This window comes from Cryptotermes secundus, unplaced genomic scaffold (assembly GCF_002891405.2).
Source record: "Cryptotermes secundus unplaced genomic scaffold, Csec_1.0 scaffold584, whole genome shotgun sequence".
Lineage (NCBI taxonomy): Eukaryota > Metazoa > Arthropoda > Insecta > Blattodea > Kalotermitidae > Cryptotermes > Cryptotermes secundus.
The window spans coordinates 498775-519062 of NW_019735468.1; the positions used below are offsets into that span (position 1 = coordinate 498775).

General features: G+C 38.1%; 2 protein-coding genes across 9 annotated transcripts in view; one reads left to right on the plus strand and one right to left on the minus strand.

The window, feature by feature from the left end:
* The window catches only part of LOC111869360, a 21726-nt gene continuing 1438 nt past the window's right edge, over positions 1-20288 (plus strand). The window contains exons 1-3 of one of the 5 annotated variants that reach the window (XM_023860838.2): positions 1-166; positions 10563-10689; positions 17951-18012. In XM_023860838.2, coding sequence (XP_023716606.1) covers positions 135-166; positions 10563-10689; positions 17951-18012 — 221 coding nt within the window. In that variant the 5' untranslated portion in view covers positions 1-134. The other 4 variants (XM_023860836.2, XM_023860835.2, XM_023860837.2 and 1 more) reach the window with 4 other exon arrangements.
* The window catches only part of LOC111869359 (chitooligosaccharidolytic beta-N-acetylglucosaminidase), a 19799-nt gene continuing 19587 nt past the window's right edge, over positions 20077-20288 (minus strand). For all 4 annotated transcript variants that reach the window (XM_023860834.2, XM_023860831.2, XM_023860830.2 and 1 more), the window contains exon 9: positions 20077-20163. In XM_023860834.2, coding sequence (XP_023716602.1) covers positions 20159-20163 — 5 coding nt within the window. In that variant the 3' untranslated portion in view covers positions 20077-20158. The remainder of the gene's footprint in view (positions 20164-20288) is intronic.

A 20288-nucleotide genomic window follows, 5' to 3' on the forward strand; every position in this document is an offset into this window, starting at 1 on the left:
ACCTGGCTGAAGGCTACGATGTTTCTGATACCAGCTCAACACCCTTGGCATGGCCGGTCGGCGGTAGTATGGTTTGTGTGTGGAGTGAAATGGGTCATGGTTAAGTATTAAATTAAAAAAACACAAATAGAAGGATGCTTGCAGCCAAAATCAGTTACGATACCAGGTGAGTCGTTTGTTATCAGCATATTTGTTTCATTTTTTATGTTCCTCTAACAAATCAGCGCGTCAATACGAGTACGTAGGATTTATTTGCATTCCATAAATCCTTCACAGGTCCAGGCAAAGGTTGTGAAACAGGTCATAATACGACTATAGCACTACTTTCCAATGCAGATGTAAGTGCAAACACATACGCAGACATTTCATACAGATTATACCAAAGTAATTGTCTCAATTAAGCATTACTGTTATCACTTGCATGTATTTATAACTGAGAATTTTGTATTAAGGTAAGTTCTTCAACGGGGTAGAATGAGTGAGATAGGAGATACTCTTCTAACGCTGGCGCAAACAGTATTATAACCTGAACTAAACGATTGCAGGAGGAAGATACTTAGTAACTCATTTCCAGTATATTGAACTCCTAATGACTGGAACCCATGGAATGTATATAATTTGTTTTATCAGTCCTTCACATGGCCTTAAAATCTCTTGATTAAGCTGCTCATGTAGACATGTACATATTATGAATCACCATTTAATGTATTGTGTACAGCAGTTGCTTGCCATCTGTGGGAGTTATTTTCTTGAAAAGAAATCAGAGTAAGCAAGAAGAAGGTATTACAGGAAATTGGTTAAGGGGACCCATGGCTTTTATTAACACTTATCAAAGTCTAAATGCCTTGTACCTTCCCTAAACATGTTGTATATAATAGACATAAATAAGATACAGCTTTTGTTATAAGTTTTGCAGGAGATGATGTCATGTAGAAGAGTGCTAAAGGGGTTCAAGTAGGTGTGGGAACTGCCCACATTCAAGCAAATGTTACAGTGACAGCTCAGGTACCATTGTTTAGCAACAGCGAGTAAACAGTCATTGCTGTGTAAGGTCTACAACAATATGTGACTGTGGGAAGCACCCACAATGGATCGAATGCTAGCCAATCGCAAGCTGCCCATTATGTATTTCTCCATAATTTTGTTGGTCATGAGCCCCAGGAGGGTGCTCGACACGAAGACTTACTGACTGACTGGTTGTCAGTCGCAATGTGACTTTGACTTTGACTTTGAAGAGAGAAGAACAGATAACACCCTGTGTGGAGGCGGGGTCCAATAGCTCCACCGTGACCCTGCGAGTGGAGTCGGGGTCAAAACCTCCACCGTGACCCTGCGAGTCATAGGAGGCGACGAAAAGGGAAGTCTTAAATCTGAGACAGTAAAATATGGTCGCAAGTCGCAAGGGACTTGGACCCAAGAAAGACTGCACTGGCAAGGGTCAGCAGCATATACAAAACACAGACCTGTCCTCTCGTCAGATAGGGTGCCCTACAGAAGGAAGACTGTAACTGTTGAACGGTAATAATTAATATATGGTCTGGGGCTCGACACCAAGACTTACTGACTGACTGACTGACTTTGACTTTGACTTTGACTTTGGAAGAGAGAGTGACAGTTCAGAGTTGCGTTTCAATACACCATTCAAGGTTTTACAGAGTTCACTATTGTTGAAGAAAGCAGTCTTCTGGGATTTGGCACCGTGTATATGTGGTGTTAACCGACGTTTCGGAGGAACGTATCGCCTCCATCTTCAGGGTAGAAGAAAAAATATAAGAAATCTGCAAAGCGAAGAGACCGTGAGAACCGGTAAAANTTTCACTATTGTTATTAAATTATTAGTCTTCAATTCTTCAGACCGAAGTGCATCTGTGTATAGAACATGTATAGAACATATGCATTCTAGATTTGGCACTAGATAGAGATCATCTTCAAATTCCAGCCTCTGTACTTGTTTGGGAAGTTAGGGGCTCAAGAACTGGTCTGAATATAATGAGAAGGGAAACATTCCTGCAGCTGTTAAAGAATTGAATCCCAAGAGTCAATCTCTAGCCATTCACTGTCTGGATTGAAGTTTTGTGGTTTTTCTTAATTCTTTTATAAACATTGCAGACTGTTACCATAAAATAAGTCATGATGACTTTCTCTGTTATTCTTCCAAATTCATAGTTCACAATCATCACATGTTTCATAATGACATAACCATTGAAATAATTAGCTCCAACTGTAATACATGTGACTTTGACACTGCCACCTAAAAGAGCACCTATTGAAACTGAAACTGACAGATCACCCAACTTGTGAAACGTGCCTACAAGAAGATGAATCAGCCACACACATCCTATGTGATTGTGAGGCTATAGCGTACCTAAGATATCGCCACCTGGGTCAGTTCTTCATGGAACCAAGTGACTTTTATGACGCCCCCATAAATGCAGTCCTACGTTTCATTCAAAGTGTAGGATTAATAAGGGGTTAAAGGGAAGCACAATAGATCGTTGAAGGTCGCAGTGGGAGGGCCGGTTTTTATGGCTCACCCCTCATACTCATACTCAATACATGTGACTTATGAATGATAGATACATCATTCATGTCCTGACTGGGCAATGACTAATCTAATTGAGATTTGTTCATGGATTTTCCTTCTTTTTTTTATTGCTAGTGGGGTGGGACTAAGTCCCTTGTACTGTGGCCATTTCTGGCCTATTGTACCAATGGATTTTCCTAACTGAAACTGCAAACCTGCATAATTCCTTGAAGCAAGTCCTCTCCAGTTCAATATACATAATCATACTTTAACTTTGTATTCCTGCTCTCCATTCTGCATTTCCTTAATCTAATGCTCCATGATTGTTGCTGACTGTTGATCATCTACCTTAAAATTTCTCCATTTGGTTTATAAATTCCTTATATCAGCATTTGTTTTGACCCTCCCAGGATTTCTAATTGACATAGTTTTGGCAGTCTATATTGTCCCATTCATTTTACATGTCCATACTGCAACAACATTTTATTTTCTAACCTCTACATGGTGCTCTCTTTTACTTTCAATTCTTTATTTCAATTTGTGCTGTTTTATAGAGGTGGTTTCAAACTTCTGTTCCATAAATTAATTATTGATGATATCTACTGAGGTCTTTGCCCCTGATCTATACCCATTCCTAGTTTGCTTAACAGTGCTTTCTCATTTGTATAGGTACTGTGATTTTAAATGGGAGGATAGTTGTGGTGTATGAGTTAGTAAGGATTTAGGAGATGTTGGTTGTGCATTGATTTTAATGTAATTCTGCAGTGGAATCTCCATTTAAGGTTTTCCTGGTGAGCAGTGGATTTGAACACAGCTGAATGGAGGAAATTTAAAATAGAGACTATTAACTTGGGATTACTGAAATTGAATGTTAAATTGGGGAACACTAAACGGGGGTTTCACTGTAATTTATGATCTCATGCCTTACCTTCCAGAAATCTGTTTCAGTATTCTCAGACTTCCAGGAGGTTTCATGCTAAAATTATGTAGGCAATTCTGAGCTTTCTCTGCCCCATTATCGCTTTCCTTGATTCTGTTGCATCAACAATACTATAAGAACAGTATCAGTTAGAAGGGTTAATTTATATCATCCATTTCCTACTTTATCCCCCATAAGGCCATGTATTTTTCTGTATTGGAAGATTGTTTTGTTGATGTAGCTGCTGATTGGCAAGAAAATATCAACATTATATTACGATCTAATCATTTGTCTGTTTGTTGTTAAGTGATGCAGGATTTGCCTCCCCATTAAGATAGTGTAAACATTTTCCTAGCCACTTATCACTTCAGACAAGGCTGTGGGTGTGTATTATTAGAACACTGATATATTTTAGGAGCATTAGTTTATACCAGTGTTCATGTCAGTATTGCATGAATTTATACAGGTAAACTGTCTTATGTTAAGATAATATGTTTCCAAAATATGCTGTTTCTGCATAATATATTTTTTCTACCAATCCATTAATTTTTCTTAAAATCTTCTAAATCTACTTTCCTTGTTTTGGGAGGAAAGATAAGCCTTAGAAGACGTGTAAGTGAAGAAGTGTATAAACCTCACTGTTACTGGCAGTAAATGGTACTTGGGTCCCTTCACCCAGGACCCAAAGAATAATTGGACTCAGAGCTAGGAAATTCCATCTTGTGGTGACTTTGCATTTGAAAGGATTCCACATCAGATCTAACCAAATGTTGCAGTAGATGTTGTGGATAGGAGTGTCTTATTCTAGGGGTACCTGGTTTGAATCTCTGACTGTGGACCACTTGATTCTATCTGAAGGGTTTCATGGTTATCACCAATCATTTAAAGTAAATGTGTGTGAGTGTGCAAGCAATTTTTTTGCCAATAAAAATTTTAAGAAATACAACTGCCAGTGATATTTTGTCAGTTGGATATTCTGTATGTGTTTTATGAGAACAGTTTTGTCTTTGTTATTGGCCATTGGAAGAGTGTATACTGACACGAGGGTTAAAGGAAAACATTGCTACTGTCTTCTGTGCTGCCCTTCTAACATAGTCATTCACAATTTTACATTTGGTGCTTTGAACTATTCTGTTTACAAAATATCAGGAAGGGAACAAAGCATATATATTGTCATGTGTATGGGGGTACGCTTGACGAAATGATGGGTTCTAGTTCAGATGATTGGATTTATTAAAAGTTTAGTTACACGCACTCAATTACACTCTAATACAGCTCTATCGCTGACTTACATACACCAGATCTTCTAATCCACTGTTGCACACACCATCGCACATATGAAGTCTTCTAAATCACACTTGGCATTCCTGGTTGCGTCGCGCCTGCTTCCGCTGCTCTCAACTTCTCAATACTCATAACTTGTAACTGCCTCAACAAAAGTCAAAGTCAAAGTCATATTGCGACTGATGGTCAGTCAGTCAGCAAGTCTTGGTATCGAGCACCCTCCTGGGGCTCATGACCAGATATTTATTACTCCTCGACAGTTACGGTCTTGTTTCTGTGGGGCGCCCTCTCTGACGAGAGGATGTGTCTGTCTTTTGTATATACTGCTGGCCCTTGCCAGCGAAGTCTTTCTTGGGTCCTAGTCCCTTGGGACTTGCGACCATATTTTACTGTCTCACATTTGAGACTTCCCTTTTCATTGCCTCCTATGACTCGCAGGGTCACAATGGAGGTATTCGACCCCACCTCCACATGGGGTTCTCTCTGCCTCAACAGTCAGAGTCAGAGTTACATTGTGACTGATGGTCAGTCAGTAAGTCTTGGTGTCGAGCTCCATTTGGGGCTCATGACCAGACATTAATTATTATCGTTTCACAGTTACGGTCTTGTTTCTGTGGGGGCGCCTTCTCTGACGAGAGGACGGGTCTGTCTTTTGTATATGCTGCTGGCTCCTGCCAGTGCAGTCTTTCTCGGGTCCAAGTCCCTTGGGACTCGCGACCATATTTTACTGTCTCAGAATTGAGACTTGAGAGAGAGAGAGAGAAAGACACACACACACTTACGGATCATCTTCAAAGGGAACATCAATACTTATTTGGAAACCACCATCACAGTAGGTGTTCTGATTGTTAAACTACATACACACATAATGCCTGGAATACACAATGTACACAATATTCAACTTTTCACAATCACAGCAGCCTTCCTGGTATCAAAATTTTTAATTTTTTAAAAAATTTAGCTTACCCGGACTTAAATATATTTAACAGACACGGACAAACAGAAATGGAAATATACAAAAAAAAACATGACAACAGACACAACAATAAATAATAAATCATGCCACCCTAAAGAACAAAAATTGCTAGCATATAAAAACTGGATACACAGACCTGTTACACTACCCCCCTCTGAGGAAAACGCTAAAAACAAAGAATTAAACACTATCACTAATATAACACTAAACAATGGCTATAGAAAGGAAGACATCACACACCTATACAACAAACTTACGCGAAAGACGGGTAACCTGGATAATAAAGACAAAAAAAGAACAAAATGAGTCACTTCTACTTATACAGGAAATTACATATGAAAAATCACAAAACTATTCAAAAACACTAACATAAAGACAGCCTTCAAAACAGCCAACACAATAGGTAAACTAATACATGAAAAACGAGAAATAAACCCCTAAGAACAAAGTGGGATATCATCTCGAATTCTGCCTCAACACTGATGAGTACTCTCATTATGTAGCTTCCGCACTGACCACACAGAAAACGTGTTTACCGATTGGCTAGCAACAGTTGCTGCACGGATTCCTCTGTTGCTTGACATCAAAGCCTAGTGGGGAGGGGGGTTTACCGAGTGTTGTTATGCATTGAACACTCTTTGATTAGCCCAGGTATCAAAGGACTTCAGAATTAAGGGTCAGATTATGGGTTTCATTTGTTTTATGGGTCAGAAGGAAGTAAGCATAACATTTTGAAAGATTTCTTAAGGGGAAATGTGTAAAGTGCATAATGAATTTCATTACTTTCCACATTATGTGACACGTGGTGCTGCTTGCAGTTGCTGACAAGCTTCTTGATGTTTGGTTTACATGCAGATGTTGCAATGCACAAGATTGCACTTAAGTATTCAACTGCTATTCAAACCATGATTTTGGGTTTGTTCCTTCTCGTTAGAGAAAACGTTTGCTGACACACACACACACACACACACATATATATATATATATATTTATATATATTAATGCAAGTATTGAAAACATTTTTCTTTCAAAGGTCTTCCAAGTTAGTGTGTTTTGATTCACTTAACAATCCAAATAATTCAGAAGGCTTCATGGTAATAGACTTCTTTTTTAATTTGCCGCCACCCAGCAAGTCAGTGACCTCCAGCCGAACATTGTTTGGATCATATTTAATATCAGATAAAGGAGTTGTTAGTGTGTGTATTTTACAAGGATTTGTACTCTTTATAAAATATATTTATGCTATGACAACGTTAAACTGATATAATTTTCTGAAACAATATGAAGTGAACTGCAGAACTCACTAACAACTCACAACTGGATGAAAAATTGTCTATTATTCAGGACACATTTACTGATGCTGGGTGTCAAGAACCAAACTTGAGAGCCCACGCTTCATTTCTTGCCACTTCACCAGTCTCTTTCTCACTAGAGATCCCCTTCTGAGAAATTATATATGTCAGATCATGTCTTTTATCAGCCATTGTCATCACGCTGAGCATTTTATTGAAGAGTTCGATCATCAGAGACATAATGCTATGTAAAAGTAAAGCTATCCCTGTACCAGGCCGTGAAGGCCCATAGGGTTGTGAGACTTTGAGGGTCCCACATTATCTAGACAATCGGCTGAAAGATGGCGGTAAGGTTGTCAGCCTTACGCGCGGGCCACGCTTTACTCCCCAGGAAAATTATTTAATTAATTCCTGGTATTCATTTCTGTTAGAGGCTGAGTCGACCCCAGGGCCATAGTGTGGCTGGAAGGATTAGGTAAATTGAAAAAATCCAGTGACCTCATTGGGACTTGAACACGAGACCTTCCGGCTTGTAGCATAGTGCCTCAACCATTGTGTAGTCTGGTAAAAGTCTACATATGTTTTGGTGGAACATATCACCTCCATCTTCATGGTTGAAGAGTAAGCCAAGCAAGAAACTAGCGTGAAGTAGACAGCAAGCATTTTATTCTTGATCGTTCAGGAGATATGGAGCATGAAGGATAGGTATACAGGAATTATATGCGTAGATTGATATAAGCCCTTTCACAGTCATGATCCGTGTCTGTTTATGTTGTGTGTATGTCTTGTGACAAAGCAACTTTCTGTCAGGTAGAAGAAATTTTCTCATCAGCTACAAAGCTCGTATAGTGGAGAATGACAAATGAAGGGTAGGATGAGGCAGTGTTGTGGTATGTCCAACTGCTGTCCCACCATTTTCCTGAACATAACAATGAAAGAAGATCTCAGAATAATTAGTCTTTGGGGAAAGGTTTAATCCTGGGACCTTTGGAATGTGAAGCAGATGTACCATCCAGTACACTCATCTTCATTGAAATTTGTATTGTGACTAGAAATAATTCACCATAAATATATGAGTGTCAGTGTCACTGTATGTCTAAGCATGAAGAATGGAATGTAAAATACATAAATGATAAAATTAATTAAATATCTCAGAGCTTTTCTGTGTAACACAGCATGGTCATGCAGTGTGATGAACACTCATATGTCATGTGTAGTGCAATGTGTTGTCTGATGATGCCTGGTTATTGAAGCTCTTTCGAGGTCATGTTTTCCCTATACACCTGATGCTTCCACCATCAACAACATGCACAAAAAATTTAATTTAAGAAAGTGGCCATATTTTACAAGTGGAATGGATTTTGTTTGTAACAAAAATTATTGTGTGACTGATATGTAGCATGTTGTTCACAATTAATGTTAAAATGCTCACAGCCAATGTTGAAGTGTTGCTTAACCTTGGTACATGTTTGTGCCACCTGGATGATCACCATCATGTTAGCTGTACAGTAATCACTGTTGTGTAAGGTATTCAGTGGCTTTCAAGCACTTTGTGGTCATAATTTCTCAGTGCATCTTCAGTATTGGTTTATTGAGTTGTGGTTCTGTTAACAGTAATTTCTGTTTTTTAAAGTCTTTTTTTCATCTCTCCCCCAACTTTTCCCCTTATTTTCCATGTACAACCTTGTTTGTTTCTCATCGCTAAAATATGCTCCATCAGTGCATCTGCAAGGTCTCAACTCCAGATTATAGTGTTCAGTGATATGCAGTTCATGTAGATGTAAGACACACTCACTTTCTATCTAAATGGAATAACATGAATGTGATGGCTATTTACTTGAATGTTTTAATATGACTTGAGATACCTAAGCATGGATGGAAAGATACTATTGATATTATTGATATTGATATAGATATTAAAGAAATAGGCTGTGGCATTGTGAACTTGGAATTGTACCACAACACAGGTAGTCATTTGCCAGATTTTCATTATAGAGGTAACTAGCAAAATGGTATAATACTAATGTTCTAAACATTTATCAAGAAGGTATCCTGTTCAGATCTTGCCAACACTAACATCTGTTCTCCCTGATTTTTTTTTTGTGATTTTCCATAGTCTGTTCAGGCAAATTCTGAGACTGAAATAGGCCATAGTGTATAATTGTGGCCTTTCTTACACTCATCTTTGCATCTCATTCAACACTGTATAATGTATAAGGGCTATTTGGAAAGTAACCTCCTGTGAAATGTTAACAAAACAAGCAACAAGGGAAAAAAATTATTATATACAAAAAATGTAATTACTTAAGCTGCTTCTCAACATAGTCACCACTGTAATTGAGGCACTTGTGTCAGGGTAAGTTTTTGTATGCCTGTGCCAAAGAAGTCTGCTGCCTGTGAGCTTAACCACGTTTTCACACCATCCATCAACTTCTCATTACCGTTGAAGCACTGTGTTTCCAACTAGTTCTTCATGTAGGTAAACAGATGGTAGTCACTCAGAGCGAGATCAGGGCTGTAAGGAGGGTGGTCCAACACTTTACAGATCCCAAACCTTGAAAGAGATATGTATGAAAACTTCAGTTATTTCACATATCCTTGAACATAATTTTTAATTGTGAATATTCAGTTTGGATGATTAAGTTTTTTTATTTAAGTACCATGTGAAGTTATTAATTTTTGTGCCATGAACAGACATGTTTGGATGTGCTAGTAATAATTAGGTATGTGAATTACTGATTTTATTATACATTGTGAAAAGGACAAGTTACTGGTCCCTGGAAAACCCACTATTTTACTGGCCCAGAGTCCAGAAAGTTTGAGAACCACGGTATTAATACAAAACGTGCAGTTAGAATGTTAGCAGAGTATCTCTCCTAGTCCAAAGCCTATTGCTAAAGGTTATGCAAGAATTGCCATACTGCTATCTAATAACTGAACAAAGCTTACAGAAATCATAGTAAAATAAAATATTTTGCATGCTTTTACCATACCTTAATATGCTTGTGAATTACATGTAATGTAAAATCAGCCTTTAAACATTGATCTAACTGAAGTATGGCAGGGCTCTGAAGGAAAGTGTTTGACAGTCTGAAGCTAGAGATGTCAGAATTTCATTAACCAATTCAGTAAACTACAGCAACTTGAAAAAGGGTTAAAATTTGTCATATTTTGAATGAAAATACGTTCCAAAGCTGTACAATAGACAACACACTTCCTTAGTTTCACAGTTGGTCCTCCTCTGTGTAATGGTCTAAAGGTATTGCAGAGAGCAGCCTAGCTTTTCTTGTTTTTGATATTAGTCTTATGCAGCCTTATTCCTCTCCCTCTCAGTATATTCTTAATATTTTATTCTCAGGTTTATTGGTCTCTCATCATGTGTTTTCCTTGTTTCCTTTGTTATACCTGTTTTGGGTATGTGAGATGTGAATTCTCTGTAATTTTTTCCAGTGGTTTAACATCTAAAATTGTTAAGACAGCTGCAGTGGCATAGAATTAATTATCATTGACACAGGACAGTCCATTCTGCTGACTGATCACACCCATTGATTTATTTTTTTTTTCCAGTAAGATCATCATGCCACAGTTCATTAAACCACATACGCTGGAGGATCTTGCCCTGAGTGCAATTGAAGACCATGTATCTCAGCTCTGTGTGCAGTTGATGCAAAACAAAGTGCCAGAGAGCAAGAAGGTACGTCATGCCCAAGAGAGATGCAGACAACTTAAGTACATACTGCACTGCACATTGCCAACCATAATAGCAAATAAAATGACAGTTAAGTTGTTGAAACGGATTGATAGCTTGTATGATGACATACGTGACTGTATCAGTGAGTCCTGGTGTCAGGAAGTGATCTATGAGTTACTGAGTGCCATTATCCATCCTGGTGTGACAAGGCTTGAGTTGGGTTCAGAACACATGCACAGTTTTGACTACAGATATGAACTGAACTTTATTGTGTTCTTTCTGTTTAACAATTTGTGCACAATGAATGATCTTAAAGTAATACGACTTGGAAATCAGTATTGCCACAGAATGTGGACAAACAGTGTGCGTGTGGCTGAGAGCCTGGAAGAGTTTACATCTATGTACAAATGTAGCGATGCTCTGTTGGAAGCTGTCACAGAGTCTTGCAAGAGACTAAAGCGTCTTCATGTCAGCTGGTCTCCAAATGTTACTGACGTGAGTGTCGGTGCCATCCTGAAGTTACGACACTTGGAGGAACTAAGTGTAATGGGAAAAATATCTCAAAATGGTCTTACGCAGTTGCTGAATGGATTGGCTGCGAATACAGGATCTGGAGACAGAGATTCTCAGATGTGCTCTTCACAGTTATTGAGTTTTGGATGTTACAACATTTCATCCTTGCATCTCAGTCTCCTCGTTGAACATTTCCCCAATCTTGTTGAACTCAAACTGCTTTGTAGTAACGAATGTGATCTTACTCCGTTGAAAAACCTGAAATATTTGCGAGGACTGTGGTTGTCAAACATCAAGTTTACTGAAGTCAGACAGCTTCTTTGTGCAATAGGTAGTCAGTTGGTATACCTACATCTCATTTATGCTGAAGCTCTGGATGTTAAATTTATTGGGGAACATTGCTGTTCGTTATATTGCCTGCATCTAATTGCTTATGATGAAACTGTTCCTTCTTCAGAAGACTATGCACATCCGCGTCTCCCTGGCTTTGAGTCAGTGGAATGTCTTCATCTTAATTTCCCTGGCACATCTTGGCCAAGGTTCTTTCTGCATCAGTGTAAAAATGTGAGGAAGCTTGTTGTGTACTTACGTAACAATATCAACTGTGAAATGTTGGAAGAGGCCCTCCAACAGGCCACACTGAAACATCTGGAGGAAGTCTATTGGTCTCCAACCTGTCAGTTTGCACAGAATATTACTAGATTGCTTATTGAAAAATGCCCAAAACTCAGAATCATTAGACCCTTGGAGAGATGAAGTCTTGTGGTGCACTTCAATTGAAAGTGGAGGAAGATGAGGAAGTGGGAATAAAAATTAATTATGGTTCAGAATAAATAATACCAGATAATCTTCCAGATTTCCTATGTCTTATATGCCAAAAATGTTTCTTTCATGAGCAGCACCAGATTATATACAAAATTACCATATGTTGGATGCCATTTTACATGGTAAATATATAATTCGCTGGTCGCGGTAGCCGAGCGGTTTAAGGTATGTACTGTCTTCGCTCGCTTGGTAACCGGAAATATGGGTTCGAATCCCACTCAGGGCATGGATGTTTAGTTTGTGTGTGTGCGTTTATCTGTGTTTGTGTACAGGTAGAGGCCTTGTGACGAGCTGATCACCCGCCCAAGGAGTCCTACCGAATGTGTATGATCTAGAAAAACCGAAGTGAACGGAGAAGTTCATGGAGGTAGGCCTAGTCCCACTGGGGCTGTAGTGCCAAGGGGAAAAAAAATTATTCACGACATGAGAACCAGATAGTTAATGACAGGATTTGCTGATTTGCCTCACATTATAGAATTAGTCCTTTGTGAAAATTGGTCAACTTGTTCTAACTGAAGATAACTGTTAAAGCAGTTTGAATTCAGATTTGGGCCCCTTAGAGAAATTTGTGTTATTACAGCCNTAAATAACCTACACAGTTAGTACTGTATTGTTAAATAAAATGCAGACCAACATTTATCATTGCAGTTATGGAGCCTTCATTTTTATGATAATATTGCATAACTTACATAAATTATTGTATTTAAAACTTTTACTATATTATAAATGTAGTAAACTGAAAGATATTGCTGTTAGAATATCTTTTGGCATGTCTGCCAACATAGACATTTTGAGCATACATATTTTAATATTTGTCGAATTGTCCTTGGGGTCAGTTGAAAGTTTTAATAGTGCAGGGTCTGTCACTGAAGTGATTTTAAAATGGACTGTTGGAGGAGGAGAAGCAGGATTAGGAGCTGTTGTGTATGAGCCTACTTAAGATTGTATGAAGTGTCAGTAATCATGGCTAACTGGCCCATGAATTAATGTACATTTGTTGCTGAACTTTTTTTTAACATAATCTGTTGTGCAGACAAAAAATTTTAGGCTGAATTTGATTTGTCAAAGTATGTAAGAATTCCAAAGTGGAGTACTGTTCAAAGAGGATGAATGATCTTTATGATCATATCTATGGAACTTCAAGATTTGTTGGTAATGTACAGGAGATGGACAAAAATAGGGAAACACCCAACAAAAAACACATTACTGTGACTAATATGGTGTAGGACAACCTCTGGCTTGTAGAACTGCTTGCAGGCTCCTTGGTATGGATAAATAGAGGTCCTGTATGATTTGCAAGGGAATCATGTATCATTCTTCCTGCAAAATATGGGCAAGTTCTGTTAACGATGATGGAGGTGGATAGTGCGCATGCAGATTGCTCTCCAAAACAGACCACGAAGGCTCAATAATATTAATATCTGGTGATTGTGGGGGCCATGGCAGATGTGACACTTCATCTTCATGCTCAGTAAACCAGTCCTGGACGATGTGAGCTGTGTGAACACAGGCACTGTCGTCTTGGTAAATGGCATCACCACTGGGGAACAAAGTTTCTCCATAGGATGGACCTGGTCACCCAAAATGGTCACATAGTCGTTGACAGTGATGTGACCTTGCAGAGTAATGATGGGTCCAACAGAATACCATGATATGGCTGCCCATAACATGATTGAACTCCTGCCATGTTTTCACTCTTGGCAGCAAACAATCTGGTTCGTAGGCATGGGATGGTGTTCTCCAGATGTAAACTCGGCCAGAAGTTGGAAACAGTGTGAAGGTGGACTCATCCGATCAGATGACTCTCTTCCATTGCTCCATAGTCCAGGTTTTATGACTTCGGCACCACACTCTCCTCTTAGTGTCATTTTGATCACTGATGAGTGGCTTTGGAATTGCAGCTTGTCCAGAAATACCCTGCTTGTGGAGTTCCCTCCATACTGTTTTGGTGCTGACAGGGTTTGTGATTTGCAGTTGTAGTCTTATTTTTTGTCACAATCCCACGCAATATTCATCGGTCTCGATCACTTAGCATACATTACCGTCCACGCTGGTGTTTATCGGATGCCATTTTTCCAATCCTCCTCTATGTGGTCATAATCTTTGATAATGTGCCTCGCAAAACACCAAAAACCTTGGCTACGGAAGCACCCACCATATGGGCCCCAACAATATGCTCGCGTTCGAACTCTGTTAGCTCTGTTAGCACTACAAATTGCACAGAACACTGTCTCGACAACAAATGAAGCTTGCAACATATTGTGGAGGTTGTATAGGTAGTGATATTGGGCAGATACAACAGCATCACCTACAAACGTCGCTAAAATAAACATTCAATTCAGGCATGCATTTCATGAGGTGTTTCCATATTTTTGTCCTTCCCCTGTACATTCGCTTCACACAGAGGGCACTGAAAGACTGAAGAATCAGTCCAACAGACTCCATCTTGCTCAGCTGTGCAACACTCATTTGCAGTAGAAATTTCAAACACAGCTATCAAATGGATTGTACAAAAGGATTTGAGTTAACGTCCTTACAAAATTCAGATTTCTCAACACACAAAGGATGAAGGTAAAATGGCGTTCCTCAGTTCCTGTTTTTGGAAATTTTTGGATAATGTTCCAGATGTGTTGTCTGTTGATAATGCTTGATAAGGCCGATTTTCATCTCATTGGATATTTAATAAAAAAAGAATTCAGTTAAAACTTCATCAGAAGAATGTCAGAATCACGAGAATGATCAGATAACTGCAGTACTGGGCTGAAGAGCATCCAATGCAGCTGCATGAACAGCAGTTGTAGTGCCTCAGTACCCTGCCACATCATCACTTAGCCAAAAGATTTGCACACCAGTAGTCAGTGGTTGGAAAAAAAGTTTCAGCGGTAAATGCACTTAATTATGTGTTAGTACACCATTATTACAGGAACTGCATACTGACCTTGTGTATATAACTTTACCTACCTCACTTTACCTTCTACAGCAGCACATTCTAAAAACACCTGATTCCTGTGCTGGACAATATGTAGTCATACAATGAACTTCGAATCTCAGTCATATTTAGAATAAGTTTCATAGTATTAAGGTGACAGTTGTAGTAGTACTTGTGTGAAAGTATTTTAAACATGGTGGGTGCCAGCTTAATTTCTACCGGAACCCCTTTCCTTGAAAAATAGATTACATAAACCAGGTCCTAAAATAATACTTTTTCTGAGAACTTTTCCTTTAAATGCCTCTTTCTCTGCTTCCAAAATCTGCTGAACCTGGCTCATCCCACACAAATGTTTACACAGTTGCACAAAATATTTTTTTCCTGAAAAGGAAGTTAGTGTAACCACACATCTTAGCTAAGCAATTGTAAAGTGCAACAGATAACATTATTCTGAAACAAATAGAACTCCACAACTATGAGTGAAGGTGGCTGGGGCATCATGATGACTTCTTTCTAGATATAAGGTGTGGGATGTCATTTCTGTACTGTCTCCTTCAGTCACATTAGGGACTGTTACCATTTTGATTGCTATAGTTGTCATACATTTTAGACTGGAAATTGTTTATCCTAACTGAAGTTTTCTGTCATTTTCCTCAGTCTCTCCAGGCAAGTGCTGATATTATACCACAAATTATGCCATGGTCACTTCTACGTGCATCCTTTTAAATTCTCTTTTCCTTATCATGATTCATTCCACACTTACAACCTGAGCTGCTGAGAACATTGTGAAATAAAACATAAATGCAAATACAGGTGTTAGTAAATAAATACAATTCTGCATTGCAGAAATATGCAGATGTCTGTCTGCATTAGTAATAAGATAGTGTATTGCACAAATGTGGAGCTGTTAGTCTTCAGTAGCAACCAAGTTTTATATTGCATAAATGGGAAAATATGTCTGCATTAGTAATGAAATTCTGTATTGCATGAATATACAGAAATGTGTCTGCATTAGCAGTTTCTTTGTATGCTGCCACAAATGTGCCACAGGTGAGTGAAGAATAAGAACAAGAAATGTAATGATTGTCAGCTCTGTGCCTTTCCTGTTCAGGAGATTGTGACTCCCTGAAAGTGGATCTGTTTATAATTGCTTGGCTTACATAGGGATATGTACCAGCAGAATGATTATTTGAGTTGTGATGTTCCTTTATAAGCTTTTAATTAGTCAAGTAGATGTTGCATTTTGTTCCTTGTATGAGTAGTTACTCACTGTGCCATCTTGAATTGCAGTCATTTTGTTGAGAAGCTGAATTGAATTAATGTGATCATTTCATGATTTTAGTTGTATAAGTATATATTGTAAATTTACTTCAATTATACACAGAATTGAATAAAGAAATTTGTGATTTTATTTATAATAAAGATCCCACATCCTTCCTTGCAGAGCATCCAGACTGAAAAGCTTGTCTATCCAGTCAGAGATACGGATTTTGCTGGAAAGTAACTTACTCTCTAGTTTGTTAATTTTGATGGATCTGTTGTACATGATTCATGAATCAGTGAATAATGGAAAGGCTGTGAATATGTCCATCTTTCCATGTCCTGCACAGACCTGGTCAGCAGATTGTTGATATTTGGCATCATGCATCTGAAGAAAAACATTGTCCAGTAAATTTAATTTTGATGTACATTAGTCCAATATAACCTCTGCTTTACAGGAGCCTCACTTAAAACTGTGAATATAAGTGAAAAATTGAAGGCAGTTTTGTTACAAGTTTTGACAAAATAATCACACATTAGTTAGATACATGTTATTTCTCTGTGTAACCACCCTGGTTTTCAGTGTATATGGGGTAATGGACTACATTTCCTGTTTCCATTAGAATTAAATGTTGTTCAGCTGTAACCTCTTCTTGTACTGTTTTTGCTATGTCACATGCTCATTACAGACAGTTTTATTAGTCCTTATTATTCAGCTATCCTGGTTATGCTGATCAATTTATTTAACCCCAACACATGTTAATTAATGACTGCCCAGAATGTCTGTCTTCAGCACCAGTTGTTCACAAGCATTTGAAACTTTCCACCTGTCTGTAAACTTTTCTGTATCATGTCCATCCCATAACTCAAGTGGTTATTCACCAGCTTCCAACTGTGGAGACCTGGGTTCAATCCTGGGTTAGTCCATATGGAATTCAGTGTGAAAAGAGGCATTAGGGTAGGTTTTTCTTTGGGTACATCAGCTTTTTCCTGCCAGTTATTATTTTATCTATGCTGTATTCTCATATGTCAGCTGGAAATCAAGGGACTGTCTCATACATTAATCCATACCCTTAACTGCCATTCTTTCATAATTTCCATAGTTTTTATGCACAAGTACTGGTTCACAGATCATTGTTCTTTGAAGAAATCTGTCAATGCAGTAGTCAAGGTAAAAATGTCACCACTCAGAAACATTAGAAACTAACTAGGTATAAATGAAGGAAACTTCATGTTGTTTATATCCACAGTTCTTTTTGGTGCTGCTGCCGCTGTTAAAATAGGCAACAGTTGCCTTTAAATTTGTTCCTGTCCTTCATACACCAGTTTCCTTAAAATGGCCCTTCATACAAAATAATTTGACACAATTTATTGAGATCCATAACTTTCATTTGAAACACATTTTGGTTGTATGTTTCAGAAAATATGAAGATGAAGCACTGTAGTGTCATATCTATTGTTACATTAGTAAGGAAATTTATGATTTTAGTGCTTTAGTGTCTGTATTTTTGATTAGTTGTATGTAGAAGTATATTGAGGTCTACAGTATGGTAAATGAAGGTCAAGGGATTTGGAGTTTAAAAATACTTCTGAATGTATGTGTGCTGGACATACATTTCCACTCTTGTTATCCTACTGTGTAATTTAAATAACAAGCCTAGCTTTCGCCTTACTTGTCCCATATAAGGGACTACTGACCAATCTCTGTAACTAGCATCCTGTTTCTCTGTCCCACAGATTCTCAAGATTGCAGTAACAGTATTTATTATTAATCAGCAGGCACAGGAAGAAAATCAAAGGTTAGAGGAAGTCCATATTTTATTACTTTCTAACAATATAGTGACTACTTACATATGTCTCTTTTGCTCACAATTTCAAATAATAATAGTGTTCACTGGAACACAGCACAGCTGAAGTTAATTTTTTTTCTTTTGCTCATATTTAATATACCTTTATATATCTATGACAAATATGAATTAGGTTAGATTAAGTTAAGGAATATAGATTAGTGTTTTGGAACAAAGTATTAAGGAGAACATTTGGCCTGTTGAAAGAAAGTAACATAATGAGGGGAAAATTACATAATGTAAACCTTTATAATTTGTACTCCTCAGCTAATATTAAGTGGATTATATCAAGGAGAATGAGATGAGTGTGACATGTAGTATGGATGGATGATCAGTCTCTTTCATATAATGGCCTATCCGTGTAACAGACCATGGAGGCCCATAGGGTTGTGAGATGTTGAGGCTCCCGCATTTCTTAGACAGTCGGCTCACAGATGGCAGTGAGGTTATCAGCCTTACGTGCAGGCCACCCTCTACCCTCAGGTAGATTCCTGGTACTCATTCCATTAGAGGCTGAGTCGACCCCAGGGCCATAGTGCAGCTGAAAGGATTAGGTTGATTGAAAAATCCAGTGACCTCATCGGGAATCAAACTCATGACCCTCCAGCTTATAGCACAGTGCCTCAAGCAACTACACTACCATGTGCCCTGCATATGTGTCTTCTTCTTCTTCTCCTCCTCCTCCCTTTCGTGTTCATTAAAGTCCACTGTTGGACCCTGTCTGGAGACAGTATAATCCAGTCCATACCCCTTACATCTATTTCTGTAAGACATATTTTAATATTATCCTTTGATTTATGTAAATGTCTTTTCTCCCTCAAGGTCTTCCAACTGAAATTCCGTATTAATTTGTGTTTCTTAAATGAGTACTTCATGTCCTAATGTCGCATCCTTAATTTTACAACTTGCCAACAATATTACATTGAGTACAAATTTAGATGCTTCTTACTGTATAATATTCTCCATCTTCTTGCTAACTTCCTTTTCCATGGATCCAGAGTCTCCTCAGAACCATGTTACAATGTGTAAACCTGTTTGGTGTTACTTTTTACTTTGACTGACATTGTTAATGGCTTGGATTCTAAGCTCAATGTGGGTGAGTGTTGACAGCTGAAGTAAAGAAGTGGGGACACACACAACAAAATGTTTAGATTAGAATTGTTAACACTTCACAACATATTAATTCTCTTTTCATGCCAGTAACAATTTACTGGTCATTATTTTTGTTTACTGACATTGCCCTTTCCAAAGTCACCTTGCTATTTGGCTGCAGTATGCTCTAACTTAATTACAGTACTACACCCATTTATATTTAAAAATAGACCTTTGTACTGGAACATGTTTTTTAGTCACGCTAATTGATACTTAAAATAAGAAACCTAGTTTTCAGTCGCTTCATGGGTTAGTTAATCATTCTATACCAAAAGAAGATGTAGTGGGAGGATTATTATGTACATTGAACCTGAAATAGATTAAGAGGGAGCCAGTTATTACTTATTTCTATATGCTCTCATGGGATTGTGTTAGGAGACAAAGGATAGTTACAAGTAAAGTGTTATACATGTTTAAGAAACATTGAAAGAGGGTGAATGAATGTAGAAGAAAATGTACACATTGACATGCTTCAGAAATAGGAAAAATATGCCATGCACATTAATGTCACTAAGTAAATTACTCTGTGGCATGGCGTCTTGGGCAATTGATAGTTATTCCGCTGATTAAAAAAACAATTTTTTTTTTGTTATGAAACCTAAGGGTTCATCCACTGTGTTCAGAAAAGCTACTGTGCCTTCTTCAGTGTCAGCTGAATAGAGTTCCTACTTTCAAAACCAAATTCTCTAAGATACATTTTAATATTATCCTTCCCTTGAGATTTTTCAAGCAAAAAAAACCACATTCCTGCATGCATGCTACATGTACCATATATCGTATCCTTGATTTAATCACTCTGACCTAAGATAAAGAGGAAGTGTGAACTAGAGGTTGGATTTCAGGGACAAATAACATTCAGTTTTGTAATATGGATCAACGTTTATTTGTCCGTTCATATCCATAAACTTTTTCTCAAGGTTCTTCTTGCTCGCTGCATCAGTTGTCATTACCCTGCAAAATAATACAGAATCAGGAACAACAGTATAAAATACAGTGTGTCCCATTACTCTGAAGCCATAGGCAACAGCATATTCAAGGGTGAATTATCACTGCATGCAGTGAGATCGCACCACAAA